Raw genomic sequence first — 24,468 nt, 5'->3', positions numbered from 1 at the left:
GAAATGGTTGGCAGGCATTTCCCTTGGCTTTGTGTAGAGCAGGAAAGAATAAGACCCCTGAGGTACAAAAATATAAAATAAAACAAAATCAACCAGTGAAAGACCTTTATACTTAAAATAGGATTTGATACAACCTAAATGAAAAGCTAAAACTATACAGCTTTTAGAAAAAAAAAAAACAGGAAATTTTCTTTATGGTCTTGGGATAGGCAAAGGTTTCTTAGATAAGCAGGATACAGAGAGCTTTAACCTAAAAATTAAAAAAAATAATAAAAGCATTAAGAAAACAAATGGGCAAAGCCATGGGCTGAGAAAAGATATTCTCAGGACATATGTCTGACAAAAGACATATCCAGAATAAATAAAAAACTTCTAAACTGAATTTTTTTTTAATCCTCACTGGAGGATATGCTTATTGATTTTAGAGAGAGAGGAAGGGAGGGAGATAAAGAGAGAAACATCGATGTGAGAGAGGAACATCCATCAGTTACCTCCCTACGTACCCCGACTAGGAATCGAACTGACAACCTATGTATATGCCCTGACTGAGGATCAACCTGCAACCTTTTGGTGTATGAGACGACGCTCCAACCAACTGAGCCACTGAGCCAGGGCTCCTAAACTCAATTAAAAAAAAAAAACAAACAAGTCATATTTTAAATGGGTAAAATAGGAGTCAGCAAATAAACAAGTACTTACTGTGTTCCAAGCACTATGTGTAGGTTCTAGAGACACAGAGCTGACTATGTCACAGTTTTGACCTCAGGGAACTGCACTCTAATCTGGGGGACAGATGGGTAAGCGTAACATTATAATACAGCTGTCGGAGCCCTCCAGCCACATGTTCATCACTACCTTCCACATCCATTTGTTCTTTATCCCTGGTTGAGGGGATGAGCTTTCTATCTAGACTCTGTGTGTCACTATGTTTTCCCATTTGAATGCATGTATGATCCAGTAATAGTTTTGTGTGTCAGAATGATAAATGCTTATGTGTATGTACTTGTGAATGCCTCTTGAAAATGGTGCTTTAAAAGGAGGGGAAAGTATTCATTGAAGATCAGTGATGGCTATAGCCCATAGGTACTTCCAAAATTACTGCTTTATGTACAAGAAAGTTTTCTGTTCTTCTTTTAGTCTAGACCTTGGATTACGGCCTGGATTCTGGGGAAACCTGGTACTATAAGAGGAAGCCCCTCCCCAACCCCTGAACCATGGTATCTGCGGTGTTTAAAGAATAAAACTGTTAATTATGTACATAATGTTATTTATTATATATACATTAAGAAAACACATACAGATAAAACAAAAGAATAAAATTTAAACTAATCCAGAACCACTCGAGAAAAGCACTGTTAACATTTGTTGTATATGCTTTTGAATTTTTTTCCATGTATACCACTACGGTTGAAATATTTGTGCCCCCCAAAATTCTTATGTTAAATCCTAACCCCCAAAGGTAATGATAGAAAGAGGGGAACCTTTGGGAGGTGATTAGGTCATAAGGGCATAACCCTCATGAATGGGATTAATACCCTTGGAAAGCAGGCTCCAGAGAGATCCCTTGCCCCGTACACCCTGTAGGGACACAGCAAGAAGGTGCCAGCTATGCACCAGCAAGAGGGTTTTCCCCAGAATGCAACCATGCTGGCACCCTGATCTTGGACTTTACAACATCCGAAACTGTGTGAAATAAATTTCTGCCTTTTATAAGCCACCCAGTCTGAGGTACTTTGTTACAGCAGCCTGAACTAAGACAGAAATAGACATATTTATTTTTAAAAATGGTGTCATAATGTATGTGCTGTTTGTAATCTTCTATTTTCACTTAATATTTAGCGAACATTTTCCCAAGTCAATAATGATATTAACAACAGTATTTTAATGATGCTCTGTTCTGTACATTTTAAAATTGGTTATTATGGGAAATTTAAAGTGTTTCCAACTGTCTGTTATCTTTGTGGCATATGTATTTGAGCACAAAGTTTTCTTGGTGAAGGAACAGAAGAGACAAGAAGAGTGAAGGGAAAGTTATCGTATGTACCTCAGAGCAAAACTTTCCGGAAATCCACTGTATCTCTCCCTACAAAATCCCACAGCCGAAGGGATTTTGCTGTCCCTCTCTTTTCTCGTCCTCACCTTCTCTCTGCAGATGCCCAGGATCTTCTGCTGCTCAGCATTGATTCCCTTCCTCACTTCTCCTTCTCTCTTCCCATAAACCCTAATCCTTTTTTCCTATTTTAAAAAATGTTTTAAATAACAGCTTTATTAAGATATAAATCACATGCGATAAATTCACCCTTTTATAAAATTGAGATATAATGACATACCATATAATTCCATCGTATGATTTTGATTTTATTCACAGACTTGTGTTACCATCACCACTGTCTGATTTCGGAACATTTGCATTACCCTGGAAGGAACGTCCGAGCCCATTTGCAGTCACTCCCCATCCCTGATCCCAGTCCCTGGCAACCACTCGTCTACATTCTGTTTCTGTTGATTTGCCTATTCTGGACATTCCATGTAAATGGACTCATACAACATCATACAAAGAAGCCTTTTATGACTGGCTTCTTTCACTTACCATTTTGAGGTTCATTCATGTTTTAGCATGTATTAGTACTTCATTCCTTTTATTGCCAAATAATATTCTGTTACATGTATATGCCACATTATGTTTATCCATTTATCAGTTGATGGACATTTGTATTGTTCCCACTTCTTTGGCTGTTGTGCACAATGCTGATATGGATATTTGTATACAAGCTTTTGTGTAAAAATATGTTTTCCTTTCTCTTGGGTATATGCCTAGGAGTAGAATTGCTGGCTCATATGGTAACTTTATGTTGAACATTCTGAGGAGCTGTCGGGTTGTTTTTCCAAAGTAGCGGGCACCATTTCCCATGGCCTCCCGCAATGTTTGAGGGTTCTGATTTCTCCACATCCTCACCAACATTCGTTACAGCCTTTTATCTTAGCTAATGCAAATGGGGGTGAAGTGGTATCTCATTGTGATTTTTATTTCTCTGATGACTGATCATGTTGAGCATCCTTTCATGTGCTTATTGACCATTTGTAGGTCTTCTTTGGAGAAATGTCTATTCAAGTTCTTGCCCAGCTTTTGACTGGGTTATATATCTTTTTATTGTTGAATGTTAAGACTTCTGATCAGAAATCTCTTACCAGATATATGATTTGCAAGTATTTTCTCCCACTCTGTGGGTTGTCTTTTCACTGTCTCTTTTTTAAGTATATTTTATTGATTATGCTATTACAGTTGTCCCATTTTTTTCTCCCCTTTATCCCCCTCTGCCCAGTACCCCTTCCCTCCAGCGTTCCCCTCCACTTAGTTCATGTCCATGCGTTGTACATATAAGTTCTTTGGCTTATCTATTTCCAATACTATTCTTAACCTCCACATGTCTATTTTGCACCTACCAATATATTTCTTATTCCCTATACCTTTTCCCCTATTCCCTCCCCTCCTCCTTCCTGCTGATAACCCTCCATGTGATCTCCATTTCTGTGATTCTGCTCCCGTTCTAGTTGTTTGCTTAGTTTGTTTTCGTTTAGGTTCAGTTGTTGATAATTGTGAGTTTGTTGTCATTTTACTGTTAATGTTACCGAATAATGGACCTGGGGCAGGGGGCGGGGCGGCCAGATACTATTCCCAAAATAACACCCCCCTTCCCCGGGATCCCTCTGCTCTAGGTTCTTTGCTGGCTGCCCTTGAAATTATGGCTCTCAATGGCAGATTTTGGTGAAAAGGAAAGGAACTGTTTTTTCAGAAGTTATACAGTTTTGAATAATGGCTAAATGTCACTGTTAAAATCTCAAAATCCCTTTAAAAACACCCACCAACACACACAGTCCTGCTTTTCCCCACCTTTTGCCCAGTCAGGCCAGTCAGGGGCACCGTCCTTCAGAAGAAAAAGAACAGAAGTCCAGGGCTCGGCTGGGCAGGCCTCCCATGGTTCCCAGCACCATCAGCGGTGTAGCCACAATCTCCAGTTCTTGATCCAAACCACGTGGCACCTTCTCATGGCCCATTATCAAGAGTCATTTCTCCCCATTTCTTCCCACATGGTCTTTGCATTGTTTCCCCCTGTCTGTCTCCCATTGTCTCTCTCCAGACCCTGTCTCCCCTTTCCAGTTATATCCTGCATTAAAATGTATGCAAACCTTCCTGGTTAGCCTTGTTGAGATGCAAAATAACTGTCTTTTCATATGAGATCTGAAGCTATCCTGCTGTTTTTATTGATACACAAAGTAACTCTCAGTGGCCCTGCTCCAGGTCTCCCATCCCCCATGGCAGCCTGCCTTGGTTGGAGTGGGGGAATAGCTTATTTTTTTTGGACACCCCAAGTTCTGGACCCTGTTACAAATCCCCCTTTTGAAGGGAGCCTCACTGTGCCCCATTCCATTCATAGTTTTGATCTTTTTCTTACATAAGTCCCTTTAACATTTCATATAATTAGGGCTTGGTGATGAACTCCTTTAACTTTACCTTATCTGGGAAGCACTTTTATCTGCTCTTCCATCCTAAATGATAGCTTTGCTGGCTAGAGTAATCTTGGATGTAGGTCCTAGCCTTTCATGACTTAGAATACTTCTTTCCAGCCTCTTCTTGCCTGTAAGGTTTCTTTTGAGAAATCAGCTGATAGTCGTATGGGAACTCCTTTGTAGGTAACTATCTCCCTTTCTCTTGATGCTTTTAAGATTATCTCTTTATCCTTAATCTTGGGTAATTTAATTATTATGTGTCTTAGTGTGTTCCTTCTTAGATCCAACTTCTTTGTGATTCTCTGAGCTTCCTGGACTTGCATGTCTATTTCCTCTGCCAGATTGGGGAAGTTCTCCGTTATATTTTCAAATAAGTTTTCAATTTCTTGTTCTTCCTCTTCTCCTTTTGACACCCCTATGATTTGGATGTTGGAACATTTAAAGATGTCCCAGAGGTTCCTAAGCCTTTCCTCATTTTTTTTGAATTCTTGTTTCTTCATTCTATTCCAGTTGAATGTTCATTTCTTCCTTTTGTTCCAAATCATTTATTTGAGTCCCAGTTTCCTTCCCCTCACTGTTAGTTCCCTGTGTATTTTTCTTTATTTCACTTTGCGTAACCTTCACTTCCTCCTCTATTTTGCGACCATACTCAAACATTTCTGTGAACATCCTGATTACCAGTGTTTTGAACTTTGCATCCGATAGGTTGGCTATTTCTTCATTACTTAGTTCTTTTTCTGGAGTTTTGATCTGTTCTTTCGTTTGGGCCATATTTCTTTGTCATGGAGCACCTGTTACGTTGTAAGGGGTGGAACCTTAGGTATTTGCCATGGAGGGGCAATCCACTTTGCTGCATTGTAGTGCTGTATGTTGGGGAGGGGTCAGAGAGGGAACTATGCTGCTTTCTCAGCTCTTGCCCAGCTTTCAGTCACTTCTCCTGCTAACCCACAAGCAAATTTCACCCTTCTAGTGCTGATTCCTCGGTGGGTAGGTTTGTATACATTCTAGGACCCCATGGCTCACTTCAATGGACTTTCCTGTGAGACTGGCATTTTCTCCCACCACCGCAACCCCCACAGTGTTTGCAGACAGAGGTTTTGTACTTTTCTTTTCCCCGCGCTGGAACCCTGGGTTGTGCAGTCTGTCTCACTCCCAAGTTGTTCCTCCTGGTTTATCTGCACAGGAATGTGAGAGAGCCCAGTCCACCAGCCACCACCTTGCCGTTCATCCTCTCCACCCCAGCTGCCTGTCTCTGCCCCTCCTACCAGTCTGGATAAATGCTTCTTCTTTAACTCCTTGGTTGTCGGACTTCCATACATGACAGGTATGGCAGTTCTGGTTGTTTTTTGTTTTTAAATGGGTTGTTATCCTTTTTTTTGGTTGTGCGAGGAAGCAGAGCCTATATACCTATGCCTCCATCTTGGCTGTCTTTTCATTTTCTTTATGGTATCCTTTGAGGCACAAAGGTTTTTAATTTTTACAAAGTTCACCTTACCTTCCCTGGCAGGTGTGAGTGGCTCAGTTGGTTAGAGCACTGTCCCATAAACTGAAAGGTTGCAGGTTTGTTACCACAGTCAAGGCACCTACCTAGGTTTTGGTTTCAGCCCCAGGTTGGGCATGTACAGGAAGCATCCAATCATGTTTCTCTCTCACATCGATGTTCCTCTCTCTATTACCCATCTCCTTTCCTGTCTCTCTCTAAAAAGCAATTAAAAATGTCCTTGGGTGAGGATTTTAAAGAAGTCCATCTTACCTTACCTATATTCTCATTTGTCACTTGTGTTTTTGGTGTCATGTCTAAGAATCCATCACCTAATCCAAGATAGCAAAGATTTATTCCCCTGTTTTCTTCTATAATTCTTAATATTATAGCTCAGTTTAGCCTCTCTAGTTTCTGCATCTCTCTGTATCTACTCATTACCCCAATCAGCATGCAAAGGCTTGGAATTCCAACAAAGGAGCCTTCCTCTCAGAAAAGAAAGGAAGAAGAAAAGTGGTTAACACTTGCTTTTTAATTTTAATGTAATTTAACTTAACACATATAGTTATATTTTACTTTATTTTTTTAAAGACTTTATTTACTTATTTTTAAAGTAAAATAAAGTTTTAGGAGAAGGGAGGGAGAAAAAGAGGGAGAGAAACATTGATCAGTTGCCTCTGCATGCCCTGAACTGGAGACCTGGCCCGCAACCCAGACATGTGTCCTGACCAGGAATTGAATTAGCAAACTTGTGGTTTGTGGGATGATGCTCCACCATTCAGGGCACATAGTTGTATTTTAATATTGTGTCCCTCACACATTATTTGTTAGCTCTTTGAATTTTTTATTTTATGAATTACCAGTTCATGTCCTTGAATATGAAATGAACTTGGCTATGTCTTTCTTGTACTCCACATGAAGAGCTGTGATCCTATGATCTAAATGAGTTAATTTTTTTTAATTGGTCGTATTAACAGTTCAACTAAGTGATGGAGAACTTAGGCAATGGGGGATTCAGACGCATAGTGGATGAAAGGAAAATGACAGGAATAAAAAGGGAAGGAAGAGAAATGGATGAATTAGGAAAAACTGGATATGAGGAGTCTGAGCAAGTGAAGACTGTTAGAAAGTAGCACAGGAGACTAGAACTTGAGGAGGCCATTCTGTCATAGTCCAGTCAAGAGACCAGAGAAGCTCAGGATGGGCTCTGTGAAATTCGAGCCAGGAGATCTTGACCTTTACCTTAGCCTATCAGAGGTAAAACTGGAAGAGAAGACTTTCTAGAGTACCCCTGTAGTGAATGTTCTAGGCTAAAACTGCACAGAATTTGCATACTTCAGAAGATCTGTACCTCAAGCTAAACAAATATCAAGAATGTATTATCCCTCTTACATTTGTCAGGCCTTATGTGATGTTGTGCTAGAGTGACAGAAAGGAAGTAAAAATTGACCCCACCTCCACTGAGAAGGAAGAGGTTGGCATCAGCCACACTTGCAGTCACTCTAATGCCCACCTCGGTCTCTGCATTCAAGATGCTTCAATACAGCAGTAGACAGAGTGAGGATCCTTAGCCCACAGTCATCAGAGAGGGACAAGTATTCTGGGGCTTAGAGGAGGAGGAGTCTGAGATGACAGAGAGGTCAAATGATATAGTATACTTAAAAAGGTTTTTCTTGCAAAATTATAGCTTATTGTTATGAGGTCATGATATAGAATTTGTGATTTTCTCCTCATCTGTAAGCTTCTGTGCTGAGCTGTGTCCAAGGCACCTCTGTATCCCCTCAGTGCCTAGCACCATATCGCACAGCCCAGAGTTCTCTTAATTATGTCATTATTCATGCTTTTTTTGTACTCAGGATTAGTCACTATTTATTGCTAAGAACGGTGTCCTTGAAAGAGAAGAAAAGCTGCCTCTGAGATCTCCAAATCTTCATATGTGGCATTAAAAAGGGCCTAGGCCCTGGCCGTGTGGCTCAGTTGGTTAGAGCATCATCCTGTCCAGGGGTGTCCAACCTTTTGGCATCTCTGGGCCACACTGGAAGAAGAAGAGTTGTCTTGGGCCACACATTACATTGTGACACGTAATCACCAAAAAAATCTCATCACGTTTTAAGTAAATTTATGATTTCGAGTTGGGCCACATTCATAGCCATCCTGAGCTGCATGAAGCCTGTGAGGCACAAGTTGGACACCTCTGCCACCAAAAGGTTGCAGGTACAATTTGCAGCCAGAGCACATACGGGAGGCAACTGATAGATGTTTTTCTCTCACATTTATGCTTCTCTCTCTCTTTCTCTCCCCCTCTCCCTTCCCCTCTCTCTAAAATCAATAAACATATCCTTGGGTAAGAATTTTAAAAAGCAGGGTAGGGCCTGGCCTTTTGTCACAGTTGGATGCATGGCAAACTTAAAATGAAGGGGGAACTCAAGAGCTGGACTAGTGTGATGCAGAAAGTGTGTTGGGAGACCCGTGCCTTATTGGGCTGTGTTATCAACTCCATCTTGACTCCGAGTCTTTTCTCCTCTTGGGCTCTTCTCCATCTGAAAATTGTATGAGGAAGGGCATATCCCAGACTTCCAGGGAAGTGACATTAGCTTCCCTTTCTTTCCCTCTCTCTAGGTGCCAAGCTCTCCTGATGAAATGTGTTCTGCCCCACTGGGCTCCGGGGGCAGTGTCTGGTGCTGTTGATGCCCTTGTTCGAACTTTCCAGAATGGATAGTCCCCCAAAGCTGACTGGAGAGACCCTCATCGTTCACCACATCCCCCTGGTGCACTGCCAAGTCCCCGACAGGCAGTGCTGTGGAGGGGCAAGTGGAGGTAGTGGGAGCACAAGACCCAATCCTTTCTGCCCACCCGAGCTGGGCATAACCCAACCTGATCAAGACCTAGGACAAGCTGACTCCCTGCTATACAGCGGTCTCCATTCTGCTCCAGGGGTATCTGCGCGGTCCGCAGACAGCAACACCAAGAGTAGGGGTCTGGATGGAAGAGGCCCCGGGGCTCCTAAACGACATAATCCCTTCTTGTTGCAGGAGGGTGTGGCCGAGCCAGGACTTGGTGACTTACAGGATGACAGCACTGGTGATAGTGCCGCCCAGCAGTCCTTCCATCTGCATGGAGCTGGCCAGCCCTCCTTCCATCTATCCTCTTTCCCGCTGCCACCACCTGGCCACAGAGTGGGCAGGCCATGGGGAGCAGCACGGAGTCGGGCTGGAGTGGTGGAGGGGCAGGAACAGGAGCCGGTGACCACCATGGATACCCAGCAGTGCAGCACTAACCACTGCTGCCAGCCAGAGCTGGACACAGAGACCATGGAGCTGGATGAGTGTGGGGGGCCTGGTGGGAGTGGCAGTGGAGGTGGAGCCAGTGATACCTCTGGCTTTTCCTTTGACCAGGAATGGAAGCTCAGTTCAGACGAATCCCCACGGAACCCAGGATGCTCAGGCTCCGGGCCCCAGCACTGCCGCTGCAGTAGCACGTCTAGTCAGTCTGAGGCGGCTGACCAGTCCATGGGCTATGTGAGTGACTCCTCCTGCAACAGCTCAGATGGTGTGCTGGTCACCTTCAGCACCCTCTACAACAAGATGCATGGCAACTCCCGTGCCAATCTCAACTCTGCGCCACAGTCTTGCAGCGACTCTTCCTTCTGCAGCCACTCAGACCCTGGCGCCTTCTACCTGGACCTTCAACCCTCCCCGGCTGAGTCTAAGATGTCTTGCGAGTCCCACCACCCTGATAGTGGAGGAAGAGACGGGGGCTATGGTTGTCCTCATGCCTCATCTCCTGAGCTCGATGCCAACTGCAACTCCTACCGCCCACACTGTGAGCCCTGCCCAGCTGTGGCTGACCTCACAGCCTGTTTCCAGAGCCAGGCCCGTCTTGTTGTGGCCACACAGAATTACTATAAACTTGTCACCTGTGACCTGTCCTCCCAATCATCCCCAAGCCCTGCTGGTTCTTCCATCACCAGCTGCTCTGAGGAACACACCAAGATAAGTCCTGTACCTGGCTCTGGCCCAGACCCTGGCCCCAGTCAGCCCTCTGAGTATTATCTATTCCAGAAGCCGGAAGTCCAGCCAGAGAAACAGGAAGTAGTGGGTTCCTCTGTGGAAGCTGCAGCTCCTGTGGGCCCCACTGTGATTGAGGGGCAAGTGTATACTAATACTTCACCCCCCAACCTTAGCACTGGACGTCAGCGCTCCAGAAGCTATGACCGCAGCCTGGAGCGCAGCCCTCCTGCCCGCCTGGGCTCACTGGAACGCATGCTGAGTTGCCCGGTGCGCCTGAGTGAGGGCCCCACAGCTCTGGCTGGGCCTAGCTCCCCACCTAGGCGGGTCACCTCCTTTGCTGAGCTCGCCAAGGGACGGAAGAAAGCTGCAGGCTCTGGCTCCCCCCCACTTCGAGTGAGCGTTGGGGATTCTTCCCAGGAGTTCTCACCCATTCAAGAAGCCCAGCAAGATAGGGTGGGCTCACTGGATGAGGGTGCTCACTGTAGCCATAGCCTACCACCCATGCCCTTGGGGCCAGACATGGACTTAGTTGGCCCAGAGTCCTGGTCCACCCAGGTTTGTCAGGGCCCCCAGTCCAGTGAAATGTCACCTGCTGTCCTAAGAGCTCCTGGGCAAGGCCCCCTGTTGCAGCTGATGGATCCAGGGCCAGCTCTCCCAGGGAGTCCAGCCAACAGCCATACCCAGAGGGATGCGAGAGCGAGAGCTGACGGTAAGGAACCTCAAGGCTAGAGAATGTCAGAATATATGCATGGCCTCCTCAGTGATAGGGCCCTGTCAACCGCCTCATCCGTGCCACTAGAGGTTCCTCAGCCTATATCAATCGTCCTTCCAGTCCAGGTCATGTCCTACAGCTGTAAGAGGGAGAAGGAGGTTAGAGGATTTAAAAAAATGCACTGAGGAGATAAAATCAACAGGACTTACAGACTGATGTATCTTTAAAGGAGTCAGAAGACTGGGATTCTAAGCCTGGATAACTGGAAAGATGATGATACATGATTAGGGACTATAAACACAGTTTGATTTACTGGAAAAGGGACGAGGCATGAGTTTAGTTTTGACTAAATTTGGAATTTGCAGTGCTTAAGGGGTTTATCTCAGAGCCAAGGGATGTGTCCAACAGGCAAACCACACTGGGCATCAGTGAAGTTCCTTCTGTGACCAGTGTTTGTGGCCACTCTTCAAAGAGCCTGGGACCTGACACTTGACCTTTAGACCACTGAGGCCCGCTCTTTCCCTATTTTTTTTTTAATAATATTTAAGTAATGATTTTACAAAGGCTCTATGGTAAGTGGGTGCTGGTGATAGAAAGATGAGAGGGACAATCTCTGCCCTCAAGGAATTCCGACCGAGGATGGAAACAGGAAATTAAAATGCAGTGAACGGTACTGGTCTGTGAAAGGGAGGGCTATCTACATCAGAAGGAAATGTCAAGAGAAAGGCTGCTCAGACAGTTTACATTCAGGCATAGTCTAGAAAGACAATAAGGAATTGGCTTTGTGGAGACTTGTAAGAACATTCTAGGCTCATAGAATAGTCTATAAAAACCACAAAGGCACAAAATAAGTTGATAGTGTCCAGAAACTACAAATAATTGGATATAGCCATAGTGGAATGTGGATGGAACTACTGAAGGATTTTAATCAGGGAAGTGACTTTTTTGTTTGTTTATAACAGCCTGTTCTGGTTTGCATATTAGAAAGATTCCTGGTTGTTTGAGTAGAAGGTAGATGGGAGAGGACTCCTGGAGGTCAGGAGACCACCAGGATGGGAGAGTCATCAGAATGAAAGTGGTAGTTGAAGCTATGAATGGATGAGAGCATCCAGGGAGAATGTGTGGAGCTATAATGGGAACAAGGACAGAGCCCTGGGGATGTCATGATTTAAGGGTGAGCAGAGCAACCCTCAAAGGAGACTAAGAAGAATTAGGCAGGAAAATAGAAGGAAAACCAGGAGAGAGTGAAGTCACAGAATCAAAGGAGGAGAAAGTTTAAAAAAAAGCGTTAGGTTCAACCAAATGAGTTCTGAAGAGAAATCACTAAGAGTAAGGCTGATAATCTTAAAAGCTGAAGACAGAAGCCAGATCTCAGAGGGTATGGAAGGAAGGGGGAGATAAAGCAGGGAAAAGGGAGATAAAGGGGAATGTGCTGTAGCCTTCGGTTGGGTCTCTTGGCTTATTAAAGGAAAGGAGTTTAAAAACCATAAGTAATGTTATCTCTGCCATTAGGGAGACAGTCTGGCAAAAGATTTCACACTCCTAAACATACACAGGGGAGCTGTCTTGGGGAAAGGGAGAGAAAGGGGGCCTTCAGCAAAGAAGGAGGTCAGGAACAGTGGGGTCCTCTAGAACCCACTCCCATTTTAGACTGCAGTGTCTAGTGGGTGTATCTGGGTACAGGGGATCCTGTGGCTGGCATTCTAAGGGCAAGAACAATCCTGGTCAGAGGTAGGAGGAGAGGCATTAAAAGTTTTTTCTATCAGGTAAGACTCTATATCGAGATGGTACCCTGTTCCGGAAGTCTCCAGTGACCTACCACAGGGCACTTCTCTTGATTCTGTTTTTTTTAAAAAAAGGTTTTTTAATCAAAAAGTGAGTGACAATTCGATGAATTCTTGAATGACAAAAGTAGCTGAGCCCTGGCTGGTGTGGCTCAGTGGACTGAGTGCAGACCTGCAAACCAAAAGGTCACTGGTTCAATTCCTAATCAGGGCACATGCTTGGGTTGAGGGTTAGGTCCCCAGTTGGGGGTGTGCAAGATTCAACGGATATCTCTTGCATTATTGGATGTTTCTCTCCTTCTCTTTCTCCCTCCCTTCCTCTCTCTCTAAACATAAATAAATAAAATATTTAAGGAGAAAAAGAAGCAGCTGAGATCTTTTAGATAGCAGAATCCAGATTCGGAAGGATCTTACCAAATCTGGAAGGAACTAATAAAGCAGGAACCAATGTAAAGTTTGATGTATGAGCTCTACGTGAGTTATTTGGGATATTGCATTGATTGCAAACTCAGAATGAGTCAGCAGTTCTAAAGGGCTGTTTCAAAAAGTTAAAATGACTGGATTTATTCACAGACTTCAGAAGAGAGGAGCTGATAGCCACCCCCGGCCCCCAACCAGTTAGCGCTCGCCTGGAAGTTCCGGGCCCTCCATTTTAAGAAGAAAAGCGGGGACTTGGGCTGTATCACCTACAAGAGAGCAGCCTTGGGTGAATGTGGTCTCTGTCTCCAAGTTTCTTAAGGACTGTCACATAGACAAGCGAGTAAACTTGCTCTATGTGTTCCCTGAGGGTAGAGCTGAGACCCACTGCCCACAGTAGCCCCCCTACCCCCTCCCTCATCCTCAAACCCTATCCCTGGGAACTTAGCAGGGGGAATTTTTAAAACAGTAGGAATAAACAGTCTAATTCAAACATACTTTGTACAGGAGGTGTAAGTAATAAAGCTAGGGTTGGGAGAACCTAATCTGATAACCAGGGTCAGCTCAGCCTTGAAATTTGATATTTAAATAAGTGGAAAAGAAGACATTCCCAGCAGGAAAAACAATGTGCTTAAAGATGGGACTGGGGTAGGGTGCGTGGTGTTAATGAGGACGCTCATGTGGGAGTTTGAGCGGAGAGGGGACTACTCTGTAGCCAGTGTGGACACCTGCCTGCCTGACACGATTCGCCTTTATTCTGTGGGCAGTAGTGGCCACAGGGGATTGGTATTTTGGGAAGCAAGCTGACAGATTTTGGATGCAGTGAGGCCAGCCTTAACCAAAGGTTCGGCGGGGATTCATTCACTTAACAAATCTTTATTCAGTACCTACTTTGTACCAGGCTGTGTTCTCGGCACTGGAGATACAGCAATGAACAGTTTTTGAAACCTCAGTTTTTGGAGCCCTTACAAGAGGTAATAGACAATAAACAAATAAGATCATTTCTGATAGTGAAAAATGCTAAAAAAAAAAAAAATTCCAACAGGGTAATGAGATAGAGTGTGACTTGCCAGAGGGGCTGGGGTGGTCAGAGAAGGTCTTACTGAGGAGGTGGTGTTTGAGCTGATGCCTGAATGAAGAGGAAATTTCAGTCAGAAAGAAGAGCAGGTGCAAAAGGCCCCCACTGTGTTAATGAACTTGGCATGTTAAGGACTGAAGGAAGTATGGCTAGAGCATAGTGAGCAAGGGAGAATGACAAAGGTTACTCTCTAAGTGCTGACCGGGGATGACAGGTGGGTGTTGAAAATGTCCCCCGGGGACGATTCTGAAACCCCTCCCTAATAGGGCTGTGGTCACCATCTCCTTAAGACTCACTGAAGTAAATTAATGGGAAAAGATGACGGATAGTGAACCTCAGACTGATACCATTTCATGTGTAGTGCAATGTGGTAAAAAGAACATTGTGTGGCTCAGTGGATTGAGCGCCTCTCCTGTGAATCAAAGGGTCACCGGTTTGATTCCCAGTCAGGGCACATGCCTGGGTTGTGGACCAAGTCCCCAGTAGGGGGTGCTTCAGAGGCAACCACATATTGATGTTTCTCTCCCTCTCTTTCTCCCTCCCTTACCCTCTCTAAGATTAAATAAATAAAATCTTTAAACAACAACAACAAACATTAGCCCCAAAGTCAGACTCTGGCTTAGACAGTTCTGCCACTTCCTAGTTGTGTGACCTTGGGCAAATGACTTATTCTCTCTGAATTTCCAGTATTCTCCTCCGGCAAGTAAGGATGTAATTCCTGCCTCACAGAGCTGTTGAGCCAGATTTGTGCTAGTGAGCCACACCCAGGGTTTTAGGCTGTGTGGCTGCTTATAGCACCACCTTGCGTTCATTCAGATACTTACAGTGTGCGCTGCGTTTTATTAATAGGTGCTTTATTAGAAGCACAACCCACACAACGGAGACAAAGTGACCTAGAGTTTTGTGTTTAGTTCTGAGCCCCATGTTTTGCGGGACACTGACCTGAAGACTGTCTGAAAGAATAGGAGAGGACCACTCCTGGGGAACACGCGCATGTGTAGAGGGAGCAGATGTGGACTCTGAGACTGCAGTGCCTGGATCATGAAAGAGTGGGATGGGGTGAATGGGAGGCAGGAGGCTGACTCTGGCTGTACGTAAAGAAATATTTAGTACAGTAGGATGTGCTCAAGGATGAAATGTACCTGCTTGGTTGGAGAAAGGGGACGATGAGTGAAAGCTTGAAGTAAACACCTTGACCCAGAAAAATCTGTGACCCTAAGTCTTCAGGCCTTAGAAACAGAAAAATGGTGGTTCTGCCACCAACAGAAATGGAAGTCATCAGGAGGGAGGTGACAGATGAGCTATTTGCAAATAGCAAATTTTATATGAAGGCAAAACCCTGAAGCAGAATGATCTAAAGAGCAAAAGGAAGACCAGGGCTAAAGCTGTGGGTTGAGGAGTCATCTGTATGAATGTCTGAACTTGAATAATGCAGGGCCTTAAGATACAGCCACCTTTGAAGTCAAGAAAATTAAGGATGGGTAAACAGCCAAGAATACAGGACAGTTCAGTATCATAAAAACAATAGAAAAAGTTTTATAAAAGAACAGCGCCATCTTCCACAGGCTTGGACTACCACCACCCCGTCCAATTCCCACAGCCCAGGTCCTGCCCGTCTCTCCCCCTTTCCCAGTAAGCACCATCTCCTGTCCGCTTCTGCGTTTCCTTTCATCTGGTTTCAGTGTCTGTCCATCTGAGTCCTTTTCCATCCCTGTTGGTACAGGAGGTGGTGCTGAGAGCCGACCAGTCCTTCGCTACAGCAAGGAGCAGAGGCCAACAACGCTGCCCATCCAGCCCTTCGTGTTCCAGCACCACTTCCCCAAGCAGTTGTCCAAGGCCCGGGCCCTCCACAGCCTTTCCCAGCTCTACAGCCTCTCGGGCTGCAGCCGTGCACAGCAGCCTGCCCCACTGGCTGTCCCCGCTGCTCAAGTCCCTGCTGCAGCTCCTTCAGGGGAGTCACAAGCATCCACCAACAGAGGTGCCAGGAAAGCTGGGCCTGAGCCAGAAACCTCGCGACCGTCACCCCTGGGCAGCTACTCCCCTATCCGTAGTGCTGGCCCCTTTGGGCTCAGCACCGACTCTTCTGCCTCCACTTCGTGCTCCCCTCCCCCTGAGCAGGGCACAGCCACAAAAAGCCCACCCCCATGGAGTCTCTCCTGTCCTGCTGTCCAGCCTGCCACCTCCCAGCAGCCACAGAAGGAGGATCAGAAGATACTGACCTTGGCTGAGTACCGACTCCATGAAACAGGAAGCTTGCCTCCTCTGGGCTCCTGGAGATCAAGCCTCAGTCGAGCAGAGAGCCTGGCCCGGGGAGGTGGTGAAGGCAACATGGCCTCCAGGCCTGGTAATGGTATGAGCTTCACAGCCTGCCCCTGAACACTTTGGCCCCCGTCCCCCTGCCTTTGAATTGTTTCTTATACTCCAGCCTGGGGTCAGAGTCAAAATGGTTGCAGCATCTGTGGATAATATGCGCTCACTCCTAAATCTCATGTTTTATATGGGCCCACTGGGTGGATATGACATGCTGTCTCCTGGTAATTCTTGCCTGTCTCTTCCACTAATCTCTTCTGCTTTCAGCCAACCACCTATCCCCTCAAGCACTCAAGTGGCGGGAATACAGGAGGAAGAACCCACTAGGGCCACCTGGTTTGTCGGGGAGCCTAGACCGAAGGCCACAGGACGCTCGGCTGGCCCGAAGGAACCCCATCTTTGAGTTCCCTGGCTCCCTCAGTGCTGCTGGCCACCTGAACTGCCGGCTCAATGGTGTGTGGTCCAAGTCCCCGGTACTCCCAGGACAGGCTCTGCCGTAGCAGGGAAGGGCTAGAGAAGGGGCCAGTCTCAAAGGAAAATGCCTCAGAGGGTAGAAGACACAGAATTGAGCTGCAACTCTTAGAAAGAAAGTTGCTTGGGACTGATGTTTCTCTCTTCTTTCCAGGTCAAATAGTTAAGCCATTACCACTGACCTGCCCTGACTTCCAAGATCCTTTTTCCTTGACTGAGAAACCGCCAGCTGAGTTTTGTCTGTCCCCAGATGGCAACTCAGAAGCCATTTCCATTGACCTGCTTCAGAAAAAAGGTGGATATTACCCCCAGCTCAGGCCGGGAATGTTGTTGTCACTCCCTATTTGTGCCTATCGCCCTGCTATCTGGCCTCCAGAATATTTCCCTGTCTTAGAGTTCCAAGTGCCAAGAAGGAATTAGAGGGCACAGACATGGAGGCGAGAAGTCTGTGTACTGTGTACTGTGAGTATGTGCAAGTGAGCAGGGTCATTTATCAGAGGCTTTGGAGTCAGACTTTAGTCTCCTCCCTCCGGGAGCTAAGTATGGTGAGGGAGACTGCATGTCATAAATAAATGCCCAGATGCTCCGATGGGGGAAATTCAATTGCTACAGGGCCTAGAAGCTTGGGTAAACATGACGGTAACTTCTAGTAAGATCGACTGGCAAGGAATCACTCTGTTTAGCAAATGAGAGACCATGAGAGAGCAGTTTCGGTGAGATGATGGGAAAATATTGGGCATAATTATGGACTGAGGGAGAAGGAGCCTACTAAAAGGAAGAAAGATGAAGCTAAAACCCCCCTGGTAATTCTTGAGCTTAGGGAGAGGAAAGAACCTTGGGCAAGACGGGGAAGAGCCACCTTCCTCCAAAATGGAAGGGGAGCTCGAGGGAACGGGTAGGAGGGAGGGAGCAGAGAATATACTTATGTCTTCTGAACGGAGAGGAAAGTTGAAGGAATTCATGGCCAGTGGCCCCTGCTCTCTGTGTGAAGTAGAACCAAGGGCTTGAGAAGAGGGGTAAAGATTTGGCATGGCAGCTTGAAAGCCTATCTGAGGGTGCCACAAGGCACACTTCAGAGAAGTGCCCTTGTCAGTCACTGGTGTGAGTGGCCCTGGCCTTTAGCCAGTAGCCTGGAGTCTCAGAGTGGAGAAGACAAATAGATTGATCCAGGAGTAAGAGCGGACAGAAGTTGGGACTTTGAGGGTCTCAACAATGGAATCATTGAAGTAGTTCCAGGCTGGGAGGTGAAAATGGGCTTGAGAGCTGGGCAAACTTCGGCAGGGGCCGGGGCCTGGTACCGATGAGACCCACGTGCAGGGACAGAAAGAGAGTGTGTATGTATGGAAGCCATTGCCTCTCCCACCGAGGACTGAGTCCCAGCTGGGTTGCCCAGAGACTTGCTCAAGGACCTGTTACATCAAATTCTTGCTTCCAGGCCTGGTGAAAGCTGTTAACACTGCGGTAGACCTCATTGTGGCCCATTTTGGCACAAGCCGGGATCCTGGGGTGAAGGTAGGAAAGAAACTGTAGAGGTCTGAGTTGTGCCCTGCCAACCCTCACCTTCCCTGTGCTGCCACCTTCCCTTGCTCTCCTGCATCTAGAACCTAGAGTTGATACCTAGGGATGGGGATCACAAGAGAAGCACCATGAGGGCTAAGAGGGTCAAAGAGGACCAGGGTTGGACTTAAGATGATTCCCTGTACTTCCCTACTGCATCCACAGGCAAAGCTGGGGAACAGCTCTGTTAGCCCCAATGTAGGCCATCTGGTTCTGAAGTACTTGTGCCCTGCGGTGCGGGCCGTGCTGGAGGATGGGCTCAAGGCCTTTGTGCTAGACGTCATCATCGGGCAACGTAAGAACATGCCGTGGAGTGTGGTTGAGGCTTCTACACAACTAGGTAAGTGCTGGGCGCAAGATGGGGACCCCAGGGTGAATTTAGGGCTCCAGAGATTGAGCATGTGACCTTCAATTCCGGCTTTCTCCCAGGCCCATCCACCAAGGTCCTACACGGCCTCTACAACAAAGTCAGCCAATTCCCAGAGCTCACCAGTCATACCATGCGCTTCAACGCCTTCATCCTTGGCCTGCTCAAGTGAGTGTGTGGTAGCGCAGCAAGATCTGTAAGCCAGCGACCCTCTCCCCTGGGCTCTGCTTCCTCCAAGGAAGCAGCTCCCTAGACTGTGACAGAAAGGGGGTCTGTGGGGTCCGTGGCCAGAGCCCAGGCTCACTTCCTCCCCACCTAGCTACCGCCTCTCTCGGTAGGTCACTGGTTTCCCACCACACCCACAACCCTCTGGCACTGACACCAATGTGGTCTTCTGCTTTTACAAATCCACAGTCTGGATTATTTGGAAATTAATCTGGTTCTCTGTTTCTCTGGTTGTTGTAAACCCTGATCCTCTCAATTCCAGCACTGCTTCCAAATCTTGCCTCCCCCTAAGTCCTCCTTGGGACCCATGGCATAGTACTCTTTCTCAAGTGTGGGCCCAGGTCATCCCCTTTGGCTCCGTACTCAGTACTTGCCCTGACCTCCTTGGGTCTTGTACAAGATGACGCCATTCTAGGACAAAGTGATTGGTTTGTGAATCACATGTTCACCCCCTCCCTCCATCCCCACTGACTCTCCAGAACTATGTGACATTAAATGAACCAGGTAGCATCCCTCATATAAAAGGGAGAAGAGAGATGCCCAGCTATAGTCTGTCCTGTATGTCCTTCTCCTTTGTACCTTGTCATCTGGCTCTGTCCACATAAGACTCAACTCTTTTCACCTCTCTCCCTACAGCATCCGGTCCCTGGAGTTCTGGTTCAATCACCTCTATAACCATGAAGGTAATGCCCAGAGCCCTGCCCTGTATTGCAAACTCAGTATAGGCCAGACCTCAGAGGCTCAAAAGAGGGAGGCACAGCTGTCTTTTCAGATGCTAGAGGTGGAGAGGGGAACCGCACAAGCTTTCATCCTCAAAGCTTGGGCTTCTACCCAAGTCCTCCCCTGGCTTCTGCTGTGTTAGAGCCTTGCAGTTGGGAGGATACGCAGGCAACCTGCAAGTCAGGTGGTCAGGAAGCCCAACACCTTTCTTCAGGTTGTGGAGTTAATGCGCTGCACAACTTCAGGAATGGTTTACCACTGTAGTTCCTCTAAGTGGCACAGTACACAGCCTGTGCGGCACGACGCAGTGACTGCCCAGGTTACCTTTCAAAGGCCCACCCCAGGCCAGGCTCTGTTTCTTTGGCTCAGTCCCTCTCCCTTTTCCCCTAGATATCATCCAGACCCACTACCAGCCATGGGGCTTCCTGAGTGCAGCACATACCGTGTGCCCTGGCCTCTTTGAGGAGCTGCTGCTGCTGCTACAACCCCTGGCCCTGCTGCCCTTCAGCCTCGACTTACTGTTCCAGCACCGGCTGCTGCAAAGTGGGCAGCAGCAGCGGCAGCACAAGGAACTGCTGCGGGTGTCCCAGGACCTACTGCTGTCCGCCCACTCAACACTGCAGTTGGCTCGGGCCCGGGGCCAGGAGGGCCCTGGAGACATGGACAGGGCAGCCCAAGGGGAACGGGTGAAAGGCGTGGGCGCCCCAGAAGGTGGAGAAGATGAAGAGGAAGAAGAGGAGACAGAAGAGGTGGCAGAGGCAGCCGGGGGCTCAGGGCGTGGCAGGGCCCGAGGCGGGCAGGCTGGCTGGTGGTACCAGCTCATGCAGAGCTCCCAGGTCTACATCGATGGCTCCGCTGAGGGTTCTCGGTTCCCCCGTGGTGGCAACAATAGCTGCAGTAGCAGCAGCAGTGAGAAAAAGAAAGGGGCAGGAGGTGGGGGACCACCACCCCGAGAGGGAGTGGTAGAGGGAGCTGAGGCCTGCCCTGCCCCTGAGGAGACCCTTGGCCGGGACAGGGGCTGGCCCTTCTGGATGGGGAGCCCCCCTGATTCTGTGTTGGCTGAGCTGAGGCGCAGTCGGGAGAGAGAGGGGTCTACTGTCCCCATGACCGAAAGTGAGGAAGGAGCCTCAGGGCCTTCACCTGGGGGCATCAAGTGGGGATACCTCTTTGGGTCCCGAAAGTCTCAGCGGGAAGCCCGGCCCACAAACAGGTAAGAGGTAGCCCATGGTATAAGTGGAGGGAGTGGGGGAGCCTGATCTTAGCCAGGGCACAGCCAGCCAGCGCCCCAACTGCCATTCCCCAGGCTACCATCGGACTGGCTGAGTCTGGACAAGTCCATGTTCCAACTAGTGGCACAGACGGTGGGTGTCCGCCGGGAACCAGAGCCCAGGGAGAGCCCGCAGGAGCCACACTCTCCAGCCCTGCCCTCCAAACCTCCGTGGTGAGCTCTGGGAGACGGAGGGTTGGGGGGCTGGGTTTGGTTTTGGGTGGGGTTACTCTGACCTCCCGTTGTTGTTTTTCCAGCGAAGTAAAGGCGCTGTGCCACCATCTGGCCACAGGCCCCGGACAGCTGAGCTTCCACAAGGGAGATATCCTTCGAGTGCTGGGGCCAGCCGGAGGGGACTGGCTGCGCTGTAGTCGTGGCCCTGACACTGGCCTGGTGCCTCTGGCCTATGTGACCTTGACCCCAACTCCAAGTTCAACTCCTGGAAGCAGCCAAAACTGAGGCCCTGTGCATGCTGGTGGCCTCAGGGACCCTCATAAACCCCAGACTCAGAGCCTGAGAGCCCTTCCCAAGCCCTCTGGCTTGGCTACAGAGCAGACCGAGAGCTGGGGCCACTTATCCCTGTGCTCAGTATTAATTACTCCCCCTTAACTGTGCCAGTGACCTCGTCCAGACCTCCACCCAGGAAAGGAGGGGAGGGACGCAGCACCAGGCTGCCAGCATTTCCCCGGCCCATCCGGGCCTGCCTTTCCGTGGGTGCAGGGCCCCCTAGGCCAAGCGGTGATGATGGTGGGTGTTAGTCCAGGGGCAGATCCCTAAGTTCCCAGATGTAAATAGGCTGCGGCCAGTGCCTGGCGGTCAGAGGAGGGAAGAGGAGCCCAGGCTTCTGTTTATGTATTTATTTATTTATTTATTACACCTATTAATAAAAAAGGTGCTTGGCCTCCAAACCATTCTCTTTGTGCCTCCCCCCACCCTCCAGCCCCTCTCTCTCTCTTCCAAAAGGACGGCTGGGATAGATGAAAAGGGAAGAGAGAACTTGCAGTCCAGGTGTCTACGCCACAACCTGCTTCTGGAAGGTGCTGAGGCCCAGAGCATCCTGGGTGAGATGCCCATATGTGCGGCCAAACTGGAACTTATAGCCTGTGCGGTCAAGAGAGTCTGTCACTTGTAGCTAACGGCATGGAAAAGCCATTTATTTCTCAGCCAGTTGACAAGACCCTCCAAACTGCCTTCCCAAATCTGGTCCTAATTCCCCTCTGTGATCTACCTCAGTTTCCTTTTCTGCCCAATGATAAAGTTGAACTACATAATCCAAGGTCCTCCATATTTATTAGTTCCAACCCCTCCACCTACATCTCTTTCTCTCCCCTCCTCCCACCACACACAAATATTCCAGCCCCAAAAGCCTCCTTCTGGGGCCTTCCTCACCTGGCACATAGCCCCCATAATGAGGTAAAAGGCCCAGGTTCTGAGGGTAGGTCCTTGAAAGTGGGGGGAGATGTTTGAGACCCTTCTGGGGTTTGCCCCGTGAGTACATCTGTCCGAATTCCTGCAGTGCCTGGTTGGTGAGCACAGGAAAGCTGGAGCCGAAGAGGAAACGGGCACGGGGCACATAACCAGTAAAACCTGAGGGATGTGGATTCTGAGTCAGGACCTCCTGGGGGCCTCCCCACACCTGTGGTTGTTACCCACCTCCCCTCACCTGACATGAAGAACTTGTGAGGGTCTCTGTCATCCATGGAATAGAGGGAAGCCTTGTGACAGAAGTTGACAGAAGAAAAATAGGCTATCAAGTTCAGCCCCGTGCACAAACACCAGCTCCCAGGGAGGTGGAGCAGCGGTTAAGCCGGTGTCCCCCCGCCCCCCGCCCCGCACCCCCCGCCTACTCAGAGGCGGGGCTCCCACTCCACCACACTGTACTCCCTGCCCCCACCACCTTCTCAGTCTTACTTGTCCCGCCTCCTGCCCCAGCTCTGCCTCCTCCTCCTCCAGCTCTGACTTAGGCTTTGGCTCTTGGTCTTTTTCCACGTCTTCTCCCTTGACCTCCTTTGGTAGCTCCTGATTCCCTTGTCCCCCATGCCACTGAGTAAAATCATTCAGAGCCTCAGCCCAGACCTGGCTGCAGTTCTTGGCAAAGATGAACTGTGCCTGGGGGACAAAACCTAGGTGGGCAGGGGGCGGGAAGGTTTCTGTTAGTGTTTGGGACACACGTTCTGGGATGGGGCATCTGTTCACACTTGTGTACATACCTGTGTACCCAGGGATCATGCTGGAACTGAGCCTTTTGTGCCCACGCCTGACAGGCAGGCTTCCCCTGGGAACCTCGGGAGATCTTGGAGGCTGAATGGGAGGCAGAAGTGTGCGGCGAGCAGGGGGCCAGGCTAGGCCAGGAGCACCTCGAAGTAGCTGACCAGTCGTCTGCCCATAGGTCTGGCCCATGCTGAACCGAAGTAGCGGGCAGTGTCCTGTGTACCTGTAGCACGGGACGCACCCACTCACCTCTACAATCCCCCTGCCCCACCCTCCCCAGAAACAGAAGCAGAGACCTCTAAAAGCACTGATCTTTTCTGGACTCAGCTGTGCATATATCTGGAGCAGGCATTTCTCAGTTCTCTGTCTGGGTTTGCAAGCCGTCCCCTCTGCTGTTACCCTGTTACCATGGAGAAGACAACACAAAGCTTTGTGGCAGGCCCTGCTCCCACTGTTCCTTGCTTTTCCTTTTCTATCCAGCACCATAGATATCCCAGCCCTGTGCCTCCTGTATAGGCATGTCCACTTGGCCCCCACGATGCAGGTGGCACAACTCCTACATCCCTATACCCCTATTCCCAGAAGCAAGCAGGGCTGTGCTCTGGGTAGAAGTCTTACCCTGGGATATAATGAGGATTCTGAGGGCTCAGCCCCGGTATGAAGGTGCTGGCCATAGCCATGGGAACACAGGCAGTCCCTTCTGTTTCCCTTTGAGCAGAGGCTCTGGGCTGTGGACACTGTGTCCAGGGCTATGGGGTGGAGCTAGAGGCAGGGGCGGGGTTAAGGGAGGAGAGATGGGACAGGGTACTAGTATGATGACTGCCAAGGCCAAGGCCGGAGGAACAGGAGAACAGAGGCTCACAGGTCTGTCTACTCCAGAACAAATGCAGTTCTACCACCTGGGAGCTAGAAAACGTCTCAGAACAAGCCTCCCCACTCCAGGAGCCAAGGAAGTCCTGAAGCGGGAAGAGGGAGAGCAAAAACTGTTAGGTCCATTCAGCTGCATCTCAAAAGAGGGCCCTTCCTTCTTAAGCCCCCCTCTCAGCACCTGACTGAGGAGATGTGGATTCTGCTCTTTGTGAGTCTTGATTAAAGGTGATAGAGTTCCTTGGGAAAAGGGGGTCTCTGAGGAGAGCCCAGAGGGGAGGCAACAGGGGAAAAAAGGAAACTAGAGACATCTAGGCAGTGACATTGTAAATTTTCAATAGTATAATTTAACAATTTTTTTTTTTTTTGCACACCTACTATAACCTGGATCACTACCCATTCAACAGGTACGCTGCTCTCTGCTAGGCACACTTCGTTATGGCAGAACGTGTACTATGTAGGCAGAAAGGCTACGCTTCACAT

General features: G+C 48.4%; 2 protein-coding genes across 7 annotated transcripts in view; one reads left to right on the top strand and one right to left on the bottom strand.

Moving 5' to 3' along the window:
* Positions 1-22,438, top strand: part of RUSC2 (RUN and SH3 domain containing 2) — a 61,224-nt gene extending 38,786 nt beyond the window's left edge. For 2 of the 5 annotated variants that reach the window (XM_054584685.1, XM_054584686.1), the window contains exons 2-13: positions 8,609-10,708; positions 15,714-16,340; positions 16,568-16,753; positions 16,926-17,066; positions 18,207-18,283; positions 18,494-18,668; positions 18,758-18,863; positions 19,557-19,603; positions 20,031-20,850; positions 20,944-21,081; positions 21,165-21,944; positions 22,424-22,438. In XM_054584685.1, coding sequence (XP_054440660.1) covers positions 8,677-10,708; positions 15,714-16,340; positions 16,568-16,753; positions 16,926-17,066; positions 18,207-18,283; positions 18,494-18,668; positions 18,758-18,863; positions 19,557-19,603; positions 20,031-20,850; positions 20,944-21,081; positions 21,165-21,366 — 4,551 coding nt within the window. In that variant the 5' untranslated portion in view covers positions 8,609-8,676 and the 3' untranslated portion in view covers positions 21,367-21,944; positions 22,424-22,438. Of the gene's footprint in view, positions 1-5,692; positions 5,834-8,608; positions 10,709-15,713; positions 16,341-16,567; positions 16,754-16,925; positions 17,067-18,206; positions 18,284-18,493; positions 18,669-18,757; positions 18,864-19,556; positions 19,604-20,030; positions 20,912-20,943; positions 21,082-21,164; positions 21,945-22,423 lie in introns of those variants that run through there. The other 3 variants (XM_054584687.1, XM_054584689.1, XM_054584688.1) reach the window with 3 other exon arrangements.
* Positions 21,805-23,798, bottom strand: CIMIP2B (ciliary microtubule inner protein 2B). 2 transcript variants are annotated; one of them, XM_054584691.1, is made up of 6 exons: positions 23,737-23,798; positions 23,118-23,341; positions 22,784-23,030; positions 22,571-22,622; positions 22,297-22,426; positions 21,805-22,008 (listed from the first exon to the last, which is right to left on the bottom strand). In XM_054584691.1, the coding sequence occupies exons 1-6, from the start codon at positions 23,796-23,798 to the stop codon at positions 21,920-21,922; spliced, it is 804 nt and encodes a 267-aa protein (XP_054440666.1). In that variant the 3' UTR covers positions 21,805-21,919. The 2 variants fall into 2 exon arrangements, with proteins under 2 accessions (XP_054440666.1, XP_054440665.1); XM_054584690.1 differs by having other exon boundaries at positions 22,297-22,494; positions 22,828-23,030.
* Positions 23,799-24,468: the final 670 nt, after the last annotated feature.

Source organism: Pteronotus mesoamericanus, unplaced genomic scaffold, assembly GCF_021234165.1.
Source record: "Pteronotus mesoamericanus isolate MK-2021 breed Mesoamerican mustached bat unplaced genomic scaffold, CSHL_Meso_final contig_78, whole genome shotgun sequence".
In the NCBI taxonomy this organism is placed as follows: domain Eukaryota; kingdom Metazoa; phylum Chordata; class Mammalia; order Chiroptera; family Mormoopidae; genus Pteronotus; species Pteronotus mesoamericanus.
This window is presented reverse-complemented; position numbering and strand designations above follow the sequence as displayed.

What these genes read in the sequence shown, in the direction of transcription:
- CIMIP2B (XM_054584690.1), bottom strand. Translation starts at nt 23,798, where the DNA reads ATGGCTATGGCCAGCACCTTCATACCGGGGCTGAGCCCTCAGAATCCT. An exon ending in AATCCTCATTATATCCCAGG is followed by an intron (nt 23,342 to 23,736) that starts GTAAGACTTCTA and finishes CCCGTGCTACAG; the next exon opens with GTACACAGGACACTGCCCGC. An exon ending in TCACAAGTTCTTCATGTCAG is followed by an intron (nt 22,495 to 22,570) that starts GTGAGGGGAGGT and finishes CACATCCCTCAG; the next exon opens with GTTTTACTGGTTATGTGCCC.